This window comes from Chelonoidis abingdonii, chromosome 1 (assembly GCF_003597395.2).
Source record: "Chelonoidis abingdonii isolate Lonesome George chromosome 1, CheloAbing_2.0, whole genome shotgun sequence".
Lineage (NCBI taxonomy): Eukaryota > Metazoa > Chordata > Testudines > Testudinidae > Chelonoidis > Chelonoidis abingdonii.
In genome coordinates this window covers 33,074,914-33,093,911 of record NC_133769.1, presented here as the reverse complement: position 1 = coordinate 33,093,911, position 18,998 = coordinate 33,074,914, and the positions used below count along the sequence as shown (strand labels likewise).

General features: G+C 46.1%; 1 protein-coding gene across 3 annotated transcripts in view; it reads right to left on the bottom strand.

Moving 5' to 3' along the window:
* The window catches only part of GRAMD4 (GRAM domain containing 4), a 112,043-nt gene extending 93,512 nt beyond the window's left edge, over positions 1–18,531 (bottom strand). For 2 of the 3 annotated variants that reach the window (XM_032768928.2, XM_032768926.2), the window contains exon 1: positions 18,320–18,525. In XM_032768928.2, coding sequence (XP_032624819.1) covers positions 18,320–18,481 — 162 coding nt within the window. In that variant the 5' untranslated portion in view covers positions 18,482–18,525. Of the gene's footprint in view, positions 1–18,319 lie in introns of all 3 variants that reach the window. The other variant, XM_075064975.1, reaches the window with a different exon arrangement.
* Between the last annotated feature and the right edge of the window lie 467 nt (positions 18,532–18,998).

The window sequence follows — 18,998 nt, the reverse complement described above, 5'->3', positions numbered from 1 at the left end:
GTTCCAGTCTATGCATCCAATGAAGTGGACTGTAGCACACGAAAGCTTATGCTCAAATGAATGTGTTAGTCTCTAAGGTGCCACAAGTACTCCTGTTCTTTTTGTAAATACTGAAAGACATTTTACAGAACTAATAGCATTCATATGGTGCTTTGCATCTTCAGAGCACTGTAGAAATAGTTTGGGGACAGTCATGTTAAAAGTTCAATTTAAATTGACAAAAGTAAAGATATTCCAAAATGATGCTCAACAACTAATTTTTTTTTAAAACACATTTTCTACACTACAATAACTCAGTCAGATATAATCCTAGGAGTCAGGTGGTGGACTTTCATTGTAAGTAGCACTACACTGTTTCCAGATGACATGCCAGGTACAAGAGTGTACCCAGTTAAGGACAAAGTAGCAGCATCAATTTGCGGCCCTCACTTTGTCAGTTCAATGCAGGTTCTTAATCAGTTTTGCATAGAACCTTGTTTTTTCCAAGAGACCATATGAATTAACAGACCAACTGCCCACAGTTCCTTTGCACACAAATATCAATGAATCCAATTAAACAGCATTTAGCACTGTAAAATGTTTTCTCCATCCTTTGGACACAAAGTTTTACAAAGGTGAATAAGCATTACTATCTTATTTCACAGCTAGGAAAAGCTAAAGCACAGAAGTCAAAACATTAGCCCAGGTCACAGCAAGTCAGTGGCAGAGCTGAGGAATAAAAGGCAGATCTGCTGTTTCCAGTATGAAGCTCTAGCAACTACAACATGTTGTATTTTACCAAAGTAGCAATAGTAATGTTCTGAAGACTGCTCTCATCTCACTCCTTAATCGCCTCCTTTGCAAACTAAATAGACCCAGTTCCTTCAGCCTTTGCTCATATGGATTGCATTCCATCTCTTTGATCATCTTTGTCATTGGTCCTTGGATCTTTTCCAGTTTCTCTAAACCCTTTCTATACATTGGTGACCAAAACTGGACACAGTACTCCAGCTGAGTCCTAGCCAGACCCAAGTAGAGTGGTGCTATCACCTCCCATGACTTGCATTCTATGCCTCTGTCTAATGCAACCCAAAATTGCATTTGCTTTTTTTTTTTTTTTTTTGCACAACAGCATCGCATTGCTGACTCATGTTGAGGTTATGATCCACCACAACTCCCAGATCCTTCTCAGCAGTGCTGCTACCAAGCCAGTTATCCTCCATTCTGTATTTGAGCATTTGGTTTTTCTTCCGTAAATGTAGCACCTTACATTTGTCTTTGCTGAATTTCATTTTGCTGTCTATAGCCCAGTTCTTCAATTTATCAGGAGCCCTTTGAATTTTAGCTCTATCCTCCTAAGTGTTTGCAACCCCTCAGCTTTGTCTCATCTGCAAATTTGATCAGTATGCTCTCTAACATCTTCATTAATGACCTGGATGTAGGAATAAACACCAGACCCAGAACAGATCCCTCTGAATCCCACTTGAGACCTCTCTCCAATCTGACACCATTCAATTAATCGTTACTCTATTTGCTATTGGTTAACCAATTATGTATCCACTTAATGGTAGTTTCGCCAAGCCCACATTTCTCCAGCTTACCTACCAGATGTTACGTCGGACTGTGTCAAAAGCCTTAAGAGTCCAGGTATATAATGTCCCCTGCATTCCTCCTATCCACAAACCAGTTACCCTATCAAAGAAGGAAATCAAGCTGGTTTGGCATGATTTATTCTTAGTAAATTCAGGCTGGTTGCTAGTGATTACCTCTTCATCCTTCAGGTACTTCCAAACAGAATGTTTTATACACTGCTCTAACAACTTCCCATGTATTGAAGTCAGGCTGATTGGCCTATAGTTCCCTGGCTCCTCCTTTTTCCCCATTTTAAGATAGGCAATACATTATCCCTTCTCCACTCTTCCAGGACCTCTCCTGTCATGCATGAGTTTGCAATTATTATTGCCAGTGGCTCTGAGATTTCTTCAGCTAATTCCTTCAGTAACCTGTGCTGAATGGCATCAGGCCCTGTTGACTTGAATTCATTCAAATTGATCAGAAGATCTCTAATGTGTTCTTTACTTATCCTGATTTGCATCCCTTCCCTTTACTGTCTATAACTTTGCTAGTCGTCCAGTCACGTGCTATTTTTTGTGAGAAGACTGAGGCAAGACAGGCATTAAACAGCTCTGCCTTCCTATCATATTCTGTTGCCAGCTCATCTCCATTGAGCAGCAAACCCACACCATCTTTTTTATTTTTGTCTGACATACTTGTAGAACCCCTTCTTGTCGTCACTAACATTCTTTGCCTTAGCTTTCCTGATTTTGTCCCCGCACACTCATGCTATTCTCATGTATACTTCCTTGGTGACATCACCCTCCATTTCCTGTAGGTATCCCTTTAGGTTTTTAGATCTCAAAAAAGCTTCTAGTGCAGCCACGCTGGCCTCTTGTGGCTCTTATCTTTCCTCTGCATCAGAATACCTTGATGTGGAGCCTCTAGTAATACATCTTTAAAACCGCCAGCCACTTTGACTCCTTCTCTTTCTAATTGATCTTTCAATGGGGCCTTTCCTATCTCTCTCAGTTGGTTAAAATCTGCATTTCTGAAGTCCTGTGTCCTTGTTTTGCTGTTCTCATGTCCTCCTTTCCTTAGGATCTTGAATTCTATTAGACCATGATCACTTCCTTCCAAGTTCCCAACCACCTTCATGTTTGCAACTAGGGTGACCAGACAGCAAATGTGAAAAATCAGGTCAGGTGGTGGGGGGTAATAGGACTCTATATAAGAAAAAGACCCGAAAATCAGGACTGTCCCTATAAAATCAGGATATCTGGTCATCCTATTTGCAACTAATCATCCTGTTTGTCAAGACCAGATCCAAAATGAAAGACCCCTTTGTCCCCTACACATGCTAAGAACTTGCAGGACATATTATATTTTGCTGTAACAATCTTACAACAGATATCAGGGAAGTTAAAATTCCCCATTAATACTAGTACCAACTCAGGTGTGTTAACTAATCTTATTTCCTTGCAGAATGACTCATCCACTTTCATTATAACGTGCATTTGCAACTAAACATAGCTTTCATACTAAATATGATACTAATTACTAACCAGGATGGTACACTATATCCAGACATTTATTTAAGCAATTATGCAGCTTACAACACATTCAGATTCTTGAGTTTCAGTTCTATTATCCTTTCTTTCTTATTTGACCATGGTGATTTTTTATCTTCTATTACAAAGCTCCATTCGGATGGAAGTTGGAATTCAATTAAGGCACAGGAACAGCATTTTAAAGTTGTTTTTCATTAATTAAAATTAATTGAAAGGTGCTGGATACATAAGTAAAGTTTATCAAAACATGTTTTGCATTTAAAACTGATTAAGCGAAGGTTAACTGATTATCTGCAGTTAGTCCATTGATCCTATTATGTCTGGTCACCATAACCTTCAAGATTTTACAACTAGAAGAACTTTTCTTCACAATTTACTTTTATTCGTGACTGGAAAAGGAAACAAGCTCTCGTTTCTCAGCCACCAACTGGTTTCTGAACTTTGAATAAACAACTCTCTGAACTGAATGAAATTAAGAAAACAGACTCTCTTCACTTACAGATGAGACTACTCCTAGGCTGGTGCAGCACTTCAGATTCTGGTTCCAAGTATTTAGCCAGTGAATTTTACCAGTTCAGTGGTCAGGCTCTCTTTAAAACTTTTGCCAGCAAACCTTTACTGCTTGAATATAACAAACTTTTTAAATAAATTATAGCAAATATAGGTCTTGATATAAGTTGTTATTTCAAAATTAATTTTAAATAGGTTTATTTTTAAAAGATATATTAAGTAAAAAAAAATTAAAATTGATTTGTAATCCACCCAATTGCAGTGTATAAGTATTGTCACAAGGAGAAAACGCTGGGTACTAAAGGGCTCTTTAACCTAACAGTGAAAGACAAATTGAAATTAGAAATATAGGCCAAAAAATTTAACAGTGAGGATGATTAACTAATAGAACTACCAAAGGAAGTGGGGGACTGTCTCTTGAGGTCTTCAAATCAAGACAGGAAACCCTTCTGGAAGATGTGCTTTATCCAGACTCAAAATTATTGGGCTCAATCCAGGGATAAATGGGTGAAATTGAATGGCCTGGTATGTACAGGTAATCAGCAATTTTCCCTCCAATTTTTCCCACCATATTGGTGCACATAACAAAATTCATGTAGTGGGGAGGGCCAAGGGGTTCGGGTGGGGGCTCAGGGCTGGAGCAGAGGGTTGGGGTACAGGGCAGGGATGAGGGCTCTGGCTGGGGCTGCAGACTGTGTGGTGAGGCCAGGGATGAGGGGCTCAGGGCTGGGGCAGAGTGTTGGGGTGCAGCTCTGGGGTGGAGGTGGGGATAAGGGGTTTGCGGTCCAGATGGGTTTCCTAGACCTGTGGTGGGGAGAGAGGACTCCTCCCCAGCTCTCTCCCCCCGCAGCAGCACCTGGGCTTGGGGGGAGAGTCCGTCTCCCCACCATGGCAGGTCCCCCAAGCCCTGGACCTGCCTCGGCCCCGACTCAGTTTCACTCTGGGCTGAGTCAGGGCCGAGGCAGGTCCAGGGCTTGGGGAGAGGCATTAAGTGCAGCCCTGAGCTCCTGCACTGCACGTAATAGGCAGGCAGCTTAGTGGGAATTTAGGCAGTCAGACTAGATGATGAACTGTCCCTTTTGGCCTTAAATTCTACATTCTAGCTCTTTTACCCGAGGAAAACAAATTGCTAAAATCCTAGTTTCTATTAAACAAATGGCCCACAAAGTATTTCACATACTGTATACTTTTTTTTGTATTTTCTAACTGAATATTAAATGAACATATTAAAATTAAATTATATGAGAAAAAAGTCTTCTTTACAGACAGCTTAAGTCAAATTTTAGCCCAAAATAACTTAAAACGTATGAGTTGCTGTGCAGCTGCTGGCTCAATGGATTTAGTGGGCATGGAGCTTTTCACATCCTTTCAACACGGACTACAGTGAGTAGTCCTTACTCAAGCAAGTACTCACAGTAGGGAGAACTATGTTCTCTGTTATTTGCAGGATTGTGCACTAGGTCACTGGTTCAAACCCCACCTAGGTAGTAGTGACTGAAAGTCACCATCTGTGATGATTTAGTGGGTTTGTGAATTGGTGGTCTTAGTCCAGTTCTTAGTGGGCAGATGTCCACATCACAAAGCCTGCCAAGCCTTGGCAAGTTCACAAGGCAAGTACTGAAAGGAGACTAAATTTCCCTTTTGCTCCATTCCATTCAGATTCATGACACAATACAGAAGTGACTTGCATTTCACTGCCCATGCTGCACCGATTTTATAGTTTTATAGACAAGATGCTATAGTCTACATGGCTATCAATTTGACAGCTCGTACAAACACCAAATTGAGTGTTAAAAAGAAATTCAGAGGCAGAGCAGCAATCCCCTTGGCAAGTTATTTATCTAAGAATCGCCAGTAAGTCCTTTTAACTATACTGCATTTGATGCACTGTGGAATTTTCACTATTGGCAAGGAGAATTCATCTGCACATCAGAGGACATAAATGTGGGGCCCAAAAGCATTGCTGAGGACCCCTTGGGGTATGTGCTCAGGAAGATTTCATAAGAGATCAAAATTGTACTTCATTTTTCTGTTCTCCTTGGCTGAAATAACATGCATGATGGCAACAGTTTTGCACTCTGTCTTGGCTTTTCATAGCATCATCACCGCACAGGTGAAGCAGCAAAAGCAGAAAAAAAATAATACAGGAAAGTGGAGAAATAAAGAGTAAGGACTGGTCTACGCTAGAAAGTTAGGCTGATCCAGCTATGTTGCTCAGGGATGTGAAAAATTCACACTCTTGAAAGACATAATTTAACTGACCTTATCCCTGGTGTAGACAGTGCTAAATTGATGAAAGAATTCTGTCAACCTAGCAAGCGCCTCTTAGAGAGGTGAATTTTACTACAGCAATGGAAGAACCCCTTGCCACTGTAGGATATCTAGTGTAGATACAGTTTTAGGACTATGCAGCCTAACGTAAACAGGCATATGCAAGATCTAGTGTTCATGCATACTCTTCATAGTCTTGTTCAGTACCTCAGGGAGTCAGTCATGGAGAGTGAAGTAATACAAGACTTGATCTTCCCACACTACCTCTGTTCCTGAAAGTACCATGAAGAGAGTATATCTTACATTGTTTAACCTGGCAAGTAGCTCAGGGAGAGGAGAGGAGAGGAGAGAAGAAATTCCATGTGAGACTGAGACTGAACAACAATTCATGTTTACTTGAGCTTTGGGTATTGATTTAAACACATTAATGCAGATTCCAAAACACACACCCTTAAAAAACACTATTCTTGGGATAGAAGTACTAATATTGCAATAATGCCTGACATTTTCAGGCATCAGATACAATAGAACCTCAGAGTTACGAACTCACTGGTCAACCATACACCCCATTTGGAAGTGGAGGTACACAATCAGGCACAGAGTCCCCCCATTCTCCCTCTCCTACCCCCGCCAAAAGCAAATACAGTACAGTACTGTGTTTAAAAAAAAAAAAAAAGGAGGAAAGTTGGTAAGGAAACTGTTTCTGTTCTTGTTTCATTTAAATTAATAGGGTTAAAAGCAGCATTTTTCTTCTGCATAGTAGTTTCAAAGCTGTATTAAGTTAATGTTCAGTTGTAAACGTTTGAAAGAACAACCATTAAATTATGTTCTGAGGCCTGGTCTACACTACGCGTTTAAATCGATTTAACAGAGCGCGTAAATGGATTAAAAGCGTACCCGTCCACACTACAACGCCCTTTATTACGATATAAAGGGCTCTTTAAATCAGATTTCTGTACTCCCACCTCGACGAGAAGTAGCAGCGCTAAATTCGATATTAACAATCGATTACGTATAGCATGGACGGAAATCGACGTATTTGGCCTCCGGCGTATCCCACAGTTCACCACTGACCGCTACGGATAGCAATCTGAACTCCGGATGCAGCGGGCAGGTAAACAGAAAAGCCCGGCAAACTTTTGAATTACAGTTTCGTGTCCCAGCGTGGAGCTACTGATCACACGGGTGGACGATGCAGTCTCAAATCCAAAAAGAGCTCAGCATGGACCATACAGAGAACTAAGATCTGACCTCGTACGGGAGACAAATCTGTTGTATCAAGCTCCGTTACAGAACACGAAATGCCAAAGCGTTTGAAAAAAAAACTCCAGGATACAAAGCGCTGCGGACAAGCGTAACGGAAGCCAGAGACTCAAATGGACGCCCTCATGGATGGAGGGGCGTATGAGGACTCCAGCTATCCACAGTCCACAGCAGTCTCTGAAAAGTATTGCATTCTTGGCTGACCCCCAATGTCTACGTCAATCCAACAATTGGCGTGGTCAGGAATAGCTCCTCAGTTTCTTCCCCCCCCACACACCGTGAAAGAAAGGGAAAACATTTCTTGGACTACTCTCAATGCCACCTCAATGTGTACTGAGGATGCTGGGTATGACTGATCGCAGCAAAGCAGTGAAGAGCATATGCCGCAATCCTCTCCGTCTCCCGTGTAGACGTCAAAGAGATAGTACCTCCTCAATGAAATCTAACATGTTGACATCGAGCAACATTGCTGTTACTCCAGAGATAGACAGTACATGCTATAACCAGCTTCATCATAGCAACTGGGGGCTTCAGCCCCTCCCTTTCCTGTGTAAAAAATAGCTGTACTGCCTGGACTGTCATAGCAGCAGCATGCTGGGCTCCTCTCCTCACACCGAAAGTCCTGCCTGGACTATCATCGCGCCGGGAGTGCTCCCCTCATTTTATGTCACTAAATACTCAGTTTTCTTATCCTGCATTCTTTATTACTTCATGACACAAATGGGCAGGACACTGCACGGTACCAGAGTGGGGGAGAGGGAAGCACGGGTGGGTGTTGTGCAGGGGCACCCCTGTGAATACTGACACGGAGCAGCTGTGCTCTGATACACTGGTCCCTAAACACTTGCCCTATTCTAGCAGGAGACTGACTATTTTTAGAAACCATAAGGAGGGATTGACTCAGTCCAAGTGAGTCAATCCCAATTTTGCTTTGCGTTGTGCCCCTGGCCGATTCAGCCAAGGGCACTCATGATCACGGACAGTACAGAGAAGGAGAGATAACCTCATCTCATTGCCAGTTTCTCCGGCAGTAGATGGTACAGAACGACCGGTAACCATCTCTGCTATCATTGCAAAACAAGTGAATGCTGCTGTGTAGCGTGGAGGTACTCGCCTCTCTGTCGCGGAATCCAGTACACATACGGTCCCAGAAAAAAGAAAAAAATGCTAACAGGCTCCATGGTTGCCGTTGCTAGGAGCGTCTGCCAGGCGCAATCCAGGGGAAAAGCGGTGTGAAAGGATTGTCAGCTTGATTTCCGAGGAAGGAAATGACTGACGACATTACCCAGAACCCCGCAGACAATAATGATTCAACCAGAATTCCAAGGGCGGGGAGACTGCGGGAACTATGGATAGCTACGGCAAAGCTACCCACAATGCAACGCTTCAGAAATCGACGTTAGCCGTCGGACATGGGACCACACAGGCCGACAATTAACTAAGATGCCTAGTTTCGGCCGCATGAAGATCGAATATTATAATATCAATTTATATGAGAAACCACATATTTAGGCTAAAGTCGACATATTCAGATCCACCGTAGTGTCAAAGACGGCTGCCAGAGTCTACAAACAATTTCAGACTTACAACCAACCTCCATTCTCAAGGTATTAACTCTGAGGTTCTACTGTACTCACATTTGGTAACAAATCCCTCCAATTTACAGTCACTGTCTTTAAAACCAGGCACCATATATCTCTATCACTCACTCTCACATATGCATAGACACACACACACACACACACACACACACACCTTGTCAGCTAATAAGAGTTTTGACAGCAGGACCTACATTTTGATTAGCAGTTATACAGCCCCAATCACTGTAGTATCGGAATCTCAAACCATTAATGTATTTATTCTCCACATCCCCACGAGGTAGAGAAAGGACAGTTACCTGTTCTATAACTGGCATTCCTCGAGATATGTTGCTCAGGTGTATTCCACAGTAGGTGTGCATGCCCACCACATGTCCTGGTGCCAGACGTTTTTCCCCTTAGCAGTACCCGTATTGGGGAAGCACCGCTGCGACCCCTAGAGTGGTGCCTCTATACCGCACCATAAGGAGAGTTATGCACTCCCCCCACCTTACCGGACAACTCAGATAGAAGGGAAGGAGGGCGGAGTGTGGAATAGACAGGAGCAAATACATCTGGAAGAACGCCAGTTACGGAACAGGTAACTGTCCTTTCTTCTTCGAGTGATTGCTCATGTGTATTCCACAGTAGGAGATTCCGAGCTATCCCTGTTGGAGGTGGGTAGGAGTTCATGATAGGCCGGGACTCTGTCCCGGCCTGCCGAACCCGGCGTCATCCCTAGACTGGGAGACGAGCGCGTAATGCAAATTAAACACGTGAACTGAGGTCCAGTTAGCCGCTCTACAAATGTCTTGGATAGGGACATGGGCTACGAAGGCAGCTGATGAGGCCTGAGCCCTTGTTGGGTGCCCTAACGATTGGTGGCGGGGGAACCCCTGCAAGGTCATAGCACGTAGGTATATACGAGTTAATCCAGCAGGAAAGACGCTGGGTGGAGATAGGTTGTCCCTTTACCCACTCAACTGAGGCAACAAAAAGCTGCAAGGATTTCCAGGATGCTGGAATTTCCAATCCAGGTAAAATGCCAGTACTCTATGTACATCGAGCATGTGGACGCAGCGTTCCTCACTGGAGGAATGGGGCTTAGGACAGAGCATGGGGAGAAAGGTACTCTGATCCACACAGAAGGCGGAGACCACCTTTGGGAGGAACGCCGGGTGTGGGCGAAGCTGGACCTGATCCCTGTGGAAAACTGTATAGGGGGGTTCCAAGGTCAAGGCCCTGAGTTTCGAGACAAGGCGGGCTGACGTGATTGCTACAAGGAAGGCACCTTCCATGAGAGGTGAGACCAGGTACATGTGGACAGGGGTTCAAAGGGAGGACCCGTGAGTCATGACAAAACCAGGTTCAGGTCCCACTGTGGCACAGGGGGTCTAGCGTATGGGAACCAATGGTCAAGGCCCTTCAGGAAGTGGGAGGTTATAAAATGGGAGAAGACTGAGTGCCTTTGCACCGGCGGGTGGAAGGCCGATATGGCCGCCAAGTGTACCCTGACCAAGGTGGGTGCCAGTTCTTGGGTCCCAAGGGACTGGAGGTAGTCCAGGATAAGCTGGAGAGGTGTGGAGAAGGGGGAGACTCCCCGCTCACTTGGAGAACCTGGATCACTTCGCCATGTATGTACGGCGCGTGGACGGTTTCCTGCTTTTCACAAGGACCCGCCTTACCTACTCTGAACACCTGCCCTCCTCCTCATCTAGCCACGGAGCAACAAAGCTGCCAGGTGGAGCGTGACTAGATTAGGATGGAGGAGGCAGCCTCCTCAGGGGGCCTGCCAACAGGCAAAGGAGGATCCCGTACTGGTGTTGGCGGGCCCACGCCAGGCCTATGAGGATGACTCTCACCCTGTCTGCTTTTACCTTTTGCAGGACTTTGTCAATGAGGGGGAACGGTGGGAAAGCATCAAGGAGCTGGCCCGACCACCTCAGGAGGAACGCATCAGAGATCACACCCCTCCCCATCTCTCCCCTGGAGCAGAAGTGGGGGCAACACTGGTTCTGGCAGGTTGCAAAGAGGTCGACCTGGGGAACTCCTCACTCTCAGAAGAGCCGGTCAGCAACCTCCGAGTGGAGTGACCACTCGTACTGGGGGCAGAAGACCCTGCTGAGGCGATTTGCTTGTGTACTGCAGACACCCAGGAGGTGTATGGCCCTCAGGGAGATATCGTGGGCTATGCAGAACTCCCACAGGCTCAGGGCTTCCCAGCAGAGGACTAGGGAGTGAGTCCCACCTTGCCTGTTGATGTAGTACATGGCCGCGGTGCTGTCCGAGAGGACGCTGATCAGCCTGCTCGAAAGGTGCGCGTGAAAGGCCACGCTTGCCAACTGAACTGCCCTGTGCTCTTTGACATTTATGTGAAGGGACAAGTCTGAGATCGACCACATCCCTTGGGTTTGCATGTTTCCTGTGTGGGCTCCCCAACCCTGATCCGACGCGTCAGTCACCAGGTCGACAGACGGGCTGGCATCCCAAAAAGGAACCCCTTGCAGCATATTGCTTGGGCAAGACCATCATTGAAGGGAAGCCAGTATCAGCGATGAAACCGTGAGAACCTTCTCCAGCCTGTCCTGTGCCTGAGAGAACTGAGAGGCTAGCCAGAGTTGGAGGGGCCTCATTTGGAGTCTGGCATGGCGGACCACATATGTACATGCCACCATGTGGCCCAGAATTTGAAGGCATGCTCTCGCTGTTGTCACCAGGAAAACCGTGACCGATGTGATGAGATCTCTCAGGGCCTCGAACCTGTCTAGGGGGAGAGGCTGTCGCCCTTGAAGAGTCCAGCAGTGGCCCAATGAACTCTATGCACTGAACTGGAACTAAGGTTGATTTGGTCTCGTTCACCACTAGGCCAAGACCGGCGCATGTTGAGAGAAGCAGCTCCACGTGGGGCTTTACCTCGGAAAACGAGTCACCCTTGAGAAGCCAATTGTCCAGGTATGGGAAGATCTGTACCCCGTCCCGCCTGAAGTAGGCCACTACCACAGCCATACACTTTGTGAAAACCCTGGGTGCTGTGGATAGTGCAAAACAGACGGACCATAAACTGGTAGTGGTCCAGCCCCACTAGGAAGCAGAGGAAGCATGTGTGCCCCTCAAAAATATGGATGTGGAAGTATGAGCCCTGGAGGTCCAGAGATGCATACCAGTCACCCAGGTCCAGGGAGGGGATAATAGAGGCCAGGGACTTGGAGCGGGACAGAAAACTGTTTAGGCCCCGGAGGTCCAGGATGGGCCTCGGGATCAGGAAGTACCGGGAATAAAACCCTTTGCCCTGGAATTCTGGTACTCTTTCCACTGCCCCCAGATGCAGTAAATGGTCCACCTCATACCCTAGGAGATGGGCACGCTCCGGGTCCACCGGGTCAGGCAGGTGGTTTGGAGGGGGTGAGGTGAACTGCAACATGTAGCCCTTGGAAATGGTCCTGAGGACCCGCTGATTTGATGTTATACGGCACCACGCCATGTGGAAGGCAGACAAACTATTGCAGAACACAAACATTATTAGTCGGGGGCTCTCCCTGGCAACTGGCCCAGTGACCCCCTGTAAATAGTCAAAACTGCCTCTTTCCCTTAGAGGGCCCAGGCTGTGGGTGGAGCGGGACTGTCGCTGAGACTGGCATTTTTGGTCCCTCGGTCTCTTATACAGGGGCTCATACCTGCTTCTCGCAGGTTGAGCTGACGGTTGCAATTTAGCTTTGTCCTTAGCTGGAGGGACAGAGGCCCAAGTTCTGCAAGGTGGTATGAGAGTCCTTCATCCCATGCAGTCTGACATCTGTCCGGTCTGCAAAGAGAGCTTTCCCATCAAACGGGAGGTCTTGCATAAGGGATTGGGCCTCCGCTGACACTCCAGACAGGAGGAGCCACGACACCCTGTGCATGGAAATTGCTGAAGCCATCAAACGGGCTGTAGTGTCAGCTGCGTCCGACATCGCTTGCAGGGCCGCTTTCGCCGCTGCCACCCCCTCTTCTACAGGGCTTTAAAGTCCTTCCTGTCCCGGTCTGGGAGGAGAGGCTCAAACTTAGGCAGAGACTCCCACAAGTTAAAGTCATATCTGCTCAGCAAGGTCTGGTGATTGGCTGCCCCGAGCTGGAAACTTGCGAAAGAATAAATTTTTCTACCAAAAAGAGCCCAGTCGTCTGGCATCCTTATTTTTGGGGGGTAGGCGCGGGCTGGCCTTGTCGCTCTCTGTGATTTAGCGACTCTACCACAAGCGAGTTAGGTGCCAGGTGGGAATAGAGGTACTCATGGTCCTTGGCCAGCACAAAGTACTTCCTTTCAGCCTTCTTGGAGAATGGGGCCAAGGAGGCAGGAGTTTGCCACAGCGTGTTGGAAATGTTGGCTACACCCTGGTGCAGGGGCAGAACCATGCAGCCTGGTGCCGAGGAGGACAATACGTTAAAGAGGGAATCGGAAGGGCCCTTCATTTCCTTGGCCTGATGCTGGATGCCACCTGATTTAGCAGGTCTTGGTGCACCTTAAAGTCCTCCTGAGGGACTGATGGCAGGGTGCCATTATGGTGTTGTCCGGTGCCAGCAAAAGGGCCGGCATACAGCCGTGGGCCTCAGCTGATACTGGCGGGGGGGGATGTCAAGCCCCAGATCAGAGTCCGGATGCAGGTCCACCAACTCGTGGCCTGCCGGTCTGCCTCTTAGACGGCCAGACGAGGCTGATGGGGCCTGAGACACTCCAATGACTGAGCAGGCCTCCATTTGGGCGGCCATCAGTGGCCACAGTGCCCACTGGCACCGCTGTCCCTGCCACGGGGCCCCTTGCCACTGACCTGGTTGAGGGCCTAGTAGCAGTAGTTGTCACAGCTGGGCCGCGCAGGTCGGGGATGGGCGGCTGAGTGCCAAGGTCACCATCGAGCGCACGGTCTCAAGGGAACAGTGAGTGGTGGTGCCTGCGATATCACTTCCCTTCGGACCTGGACCTCAACAGCGAGGACCAGTACTTGCCCAAAGTGATTTTTCAGTACCCATGACAGCGGCAGGAGCTCCGGTGCCCCAGTGCCAAGTCATCACGAGGGGAATCCCGAGTACGACATCTAGTTGAGCGGTAACTGGAACGAGAATGACGACATCTATCCCATCAAGAACGGCTGCGGCAGTCGCGCCACAAAGGGAAACGTTCCCGGAGCCTCTCTCGTGCCTGTGCTCGCTGGCAGGTGGCGTAGAGGGTCCCCGAGACTCCCGTCTGGTTGCCGTCGAGGGAGGGTGCGAGCTGCTGGACAATCGGTCGCTGCACGCTGAACAGTGCGGGAAGCAGTCCTCAGAGCAGGAACTGCGACCCGCAGGAGAGGTCTGATGGGCACACAATGGGGGCTTGCCCCGAGACCAGGGAGGCATCACCAGCTGCGCGCCTGGAACCAGCAGACTCATAATGTCTTTCACAGCCTGCATTGCCTCCAGCATCAATGGCATCCATACTGGCAGAGATGTGCGGACGAATGGCGCCGGGCTGCTCCGCTCAACACGAGTCGGAGGCCTTGAGCCCGGGGGAGACCGTGGGCTGCTTGACGTGAGACCAGCCTCCCCTCTTTCCTTGTCTTGGCGCTGCTGAGAGGTAGGGCCCTTTCCCTGTTTCTTGGCGGGAGAGCAGTGCCAGCTGGTAGAGAGGGCCTCACTATGCACCGACGATGCAGCGGCGGGTGCCAAGTCCGCCCAGCGTGCCAGAGTTGGGGCCAACGCTGTTTCCATCAGAAGAGCACAGAGTCTAATCTCCTTCTCGGTCTGCAGCTTGAATGACCTGCAGATCTTACAACGTTCACTGATGTGAGTCTCACCTAAGCAGCAGAGACACGCAGTGTGCAAGTCACTCCTAGGCATAGAACAGTGACAGGAGTCGCACAACTTGAAGTCTGGAGCATGGGGCATGCCCTGAGTCCACTCTAACAACTGAAGTAACAATACAAGGAACGGTACCCCAAAGGTTGAGTAGAAAGGCTCAAAGTTCCGACCACCTTCACTGGTGGCAAGAAGAAACTGAGGGTGGGGGGAGTGCACAGCTCCCCTTATAGTGCAATATATAGGCGCCACTCCAGGGATCACCGCCGTGCTCCCCCAGTATGGGTAGTGCTAAGGGAAAAACTTCCAGCACCGGTGCACATGGTGAGCACGCACACCTACTGTGGAATACACATGAGCAATCATTCAAAGAATTATTTTATCCCCATTTAACAGTCCAGTACCTTAAAAGCAAAAGGATTTTTCCTCTCTGATGAATCTGATTATTTGTTACTGATGACAAACACTACAAGCATTCTTATCTTGCTCCAATATTACTGCCACTTAGGTGCAGTTCAGAGTTCCATATTAGTCATAAGCAGGGCCAAAAACAAAAGGCTTTTATTTTTAACTAGAAACTCTGCTAAATCCTAGAACAGGGGATCTCAAAGTGAGGTTATTACGGGGGGTCCTGAGCTGTCAGCCTCCACCCCAAACCTCACATTGCCTCCAGCATTTATAATGGTGCTAGATATAGAAAAAAGTTTTTTTAATTCATGGAGGGGGGGGTTGCACTTAGAGACTTGATGTGTGAAATGGGACAACAGTACAAAAGTTTGAGAACTACTGTCCTAGAAGGAAAATCAGAGTAGCCTTCTTGCATTTATATAGTCAGTATGGAAAATAACACACTCTTACATAGACCAAATGCAGCAAAGTGCCTTTTTTAAGAACACTGAGCTTCCTGAACATATGCACACAGAGTGCTTTACAGCCTAGAAAGTCTCATGGGAAGAGGTCTATTCTTAACTTTATATGCAGCATGACTCAATTCCCTGTACAGAAAAAAAAAAAAAAAAAAAAAAAAAAGACACCCTTTCTGATGTACTTTTCCTGCCCAAAGCAATGCATACCTATTGATTTCCATGTAATTTAAAGAGGACACAAAACTAAACTCTTGCATAAAACTTTGGGGAAAAATCCACAACCCAAATTCCTGTCTAAATTATGTGACATGCTTTAAAGAAATAACATGACATCTGGTAGAATATGGTTACTTAAAAGCCAGATAGCTGTAAGTTTATCAACACATTATTATATTTCATCAGCAACATTACATTAAAAATACATGCCTTGCACTGATCAAGCTAACCTGGTTTAAATGTAAGGTTGCCAGCAGCTTTTAAGTAAATGGGATAGAGTAGAGATAACCACTGGACATACAGGTACAGCAGGAATTGGTGTGTATGAGCTAGTACACCAACAATGAACTACTGTCCCAGCAAGTAGTCAGAGAGCATCGTTTCAAATTTCAGATAACGTGAACAAAGCCCACAAATGGTTAATAAAGATAATATAGCATATTTCTTAATAAAAGGGGTGAGAGTTCTTGTGTCCAGGCCAACTCCAACTCTGGAAACTTGTCTTTACATAAAATTCCCCTTGCAATGTACATTGTACAGTGGCCAAAATTTTTAAGAGTAACTAGTGATTTTGAGTGACTATTTGTGAACATTCAATTTGAGACACCTTAAAAGTGGGTTGATTTTCAGAAGACATATTTATTTTTCTGAAAAGTCACTCTTTTTTAAAAGGTATCTCAGTCTAGGGACCCACAAAACAGAGGTGTCTAAAAGCACTAGTAACTTTTGAAAGCCTTGACCTGTCCTTCACCTCCCTTCCTCAGCTGCTGTATAGTGTTAAACAGGCCTTGCGTTTCACACTAAAGGCTGCTGCATTTCAGTGGAGAATGAAAAAGTGACACAGACACACGCCCCACCACTGCCCCCACCTCCCTCACAAGGCCACTGAAATTTTTAATGGCCAGATTTTCCACAAGTGCTCAGTACCTCTTATTATTCTGAATGGGAATAGGGCACTTTTTAGATCTGGGCACTGCTGTTTAAAGCTTTTTGAGTTTCTCAGTTTAAAGGTGTACATCATGGCTCATATAGCGATTTATGCCTTATACCCCTCTGTCTCTTGTGAGTACACCCGTCCTAGTAAGAGGCTGTGGGTTTCCACTTCATTCAAGGAAGAATCCTGCAACTCTGCTACTCTTAGACTGGACCTCTAGGTTTCAGCCCCCCTTAGGGTGACCAGACAGCAAATGTGAAAAATCAGGATGGGGAAGTGGGGGGATAATAGGTGCCTATATAAGAAAAAGACTCCAAAAATCGGGACAGCTGGTCACCGTAGCCCCCCTCCTTCCATATTCACTATGGCTTCTTTAGCAGAGCCAATTTGGCTTGGCTCCCTGCAGGAGTCTTAAAGGAGAGGGGGCGAGGAAGAGAGAGAGAGCACGCGCACATGTGCTTTGCAACCAGAAAGCATATGCCGCAACACAGTGCTGCCTTTTCAAAACAAAAGGTTTATGTATTACTCAACAGGAATACAGTAGTTAGAGAAATGGATTAAAATAACAAGGCGGCCTAAACACACGCATCTTACTTAAACCTCATGCAAGTTTTGGGTAAGTTCCACTCAGCCTACAGACCTCTGCTCCTAGGCTGGGAGTGAAACAGCCAGCCCCAGCAGCATTCTCTAAGGGTATGGCTACACTTGAAATTTCAAAGTGCTGCCACGGCAGCGTTTTGAAGTGTGAGTGTGGTTGGAGCGCTAGCGCTGGGAGAGAGCTCCCCCAGCGCTGCACGTAAACCACATCCTCTACAGGTGTAGCTTCCAGCGCTGCGAGCCATGCTCCCAGCGCTGATTACACTGAGGCTTTACAGCGCTGTATCTTGCAGCGCTCAGGGGGGTGTTTTTTCACACCCCTGAGCGCGAAAGTTGCAGCACTGTAAAGTGCCAGTGTAGCCATATCCTCAGTGTCTGTCAATCTCACCTCCTGCACTGCTTCCTACTCACCCCCATTTCTCAGTAGACAGGGATCTTTAATGCTTTAGTTCTCTTTGATGCTAGGTTTGGGCCTGGGACAAATAAACCTTTTGACCTAGCAGGAGCCAGGCAGATGTGTCTCTCTCAATTAATTGCCCCCTTCAATGTTCTGCTGCTGTTCTCTCTAGAGGTATCTTCCCTTGTCAATGTTTCATTTGTTTTCCCCTAACAACCTCCTGTGATTGAACTTGATGCAGACAGAATAATATCAAGCAAGTAAATTAAGGGACAAATATATTCACAGAAATAGAAAAATCTCCCATATTCTCCACAGTATGCTAGTTTGTTGAGGGAGACTTGGTTAACATTCTGCTACCATTTAACTGCCCCGAAAAATCTGAGCTGACATTGCTAAATATCATTGTCCTTCCTTTCCGGTGCTAACTACATCCACAGATCTATGGGCCCACAAAAGCCAGGTGAAGCAAGAGTGGCCAGTATGAATAAAGAAACACCACATTTGAATACAGCTTTATATTTCCATGACATAGATAGCAGTGGACCATTAGAGTAAACAGGCTTAAAGTCCACAAACAGAAAAGAAGAACTGAAGTGCAGTTACAAAAATATGAGCATGTTCAAAACTGTGCACCTTTTATTTGCTTTCTTAATCCTGAAATATTACTTCAAAAAAATAAAAATAAAATAAAATCAGGAGAGTAGCATTAACAGCTACCACGTTCCATTATTTTTTAATCTGATAATAGCTTTAAAAATGTAGCCAGATTGAATACTTACAGGGTCTCTTAGTTCGTCATTCTCTCTGAGTGACGTTCGAGGTATTTTCACTGGGATTTCATCTCCACATTCAGTATCTGAAGCATTTGGAGACTCTGCTAAATCAAGGAACTCATCTCTCTTGTGACCTCTGAACCTTATTTTGTCTAACCTCTTTAGCATGTTCAGCACTGCACTTTTCTGCTTTACCTTAACATGACGGTTGGAGTCCCTGCAAGAAACAAAAGAAAACAATATGCTGAAGATTATTAAAACATTTGCAGTATGCCTGAACACAAACATTCTAATTACAAAGAGTGCTTTTAATCATTTTTCAAGTGCTTTCTGGTTAAACAGTTATTTATAGAAGGAAAACTAACACGGCTTAGCATTCAAAAGAGCACTTATTTTCAAGTATGACAAAGAGCAGAGACTGTTTCTAATGGCTGAGAATTGATGGTGACCTTTCCCAATATGTACCAACATGCTAACTTAAGAGACGTGCACAGAGTTTTGTTTGTTTCATTTGGATTTTCTGCTTTTATTAAAAGTCTATTCTGAGGGTAAATTCTCACACACACACACTCCCGGACTTCTACAACATCTAATCAAAAAACATACAACTCCACTGAATAGCTGAGATCACATTTTTCAAGAGACTTACAAATCATAGCACAAACTAGGTAGCTTAGAGGCCAGC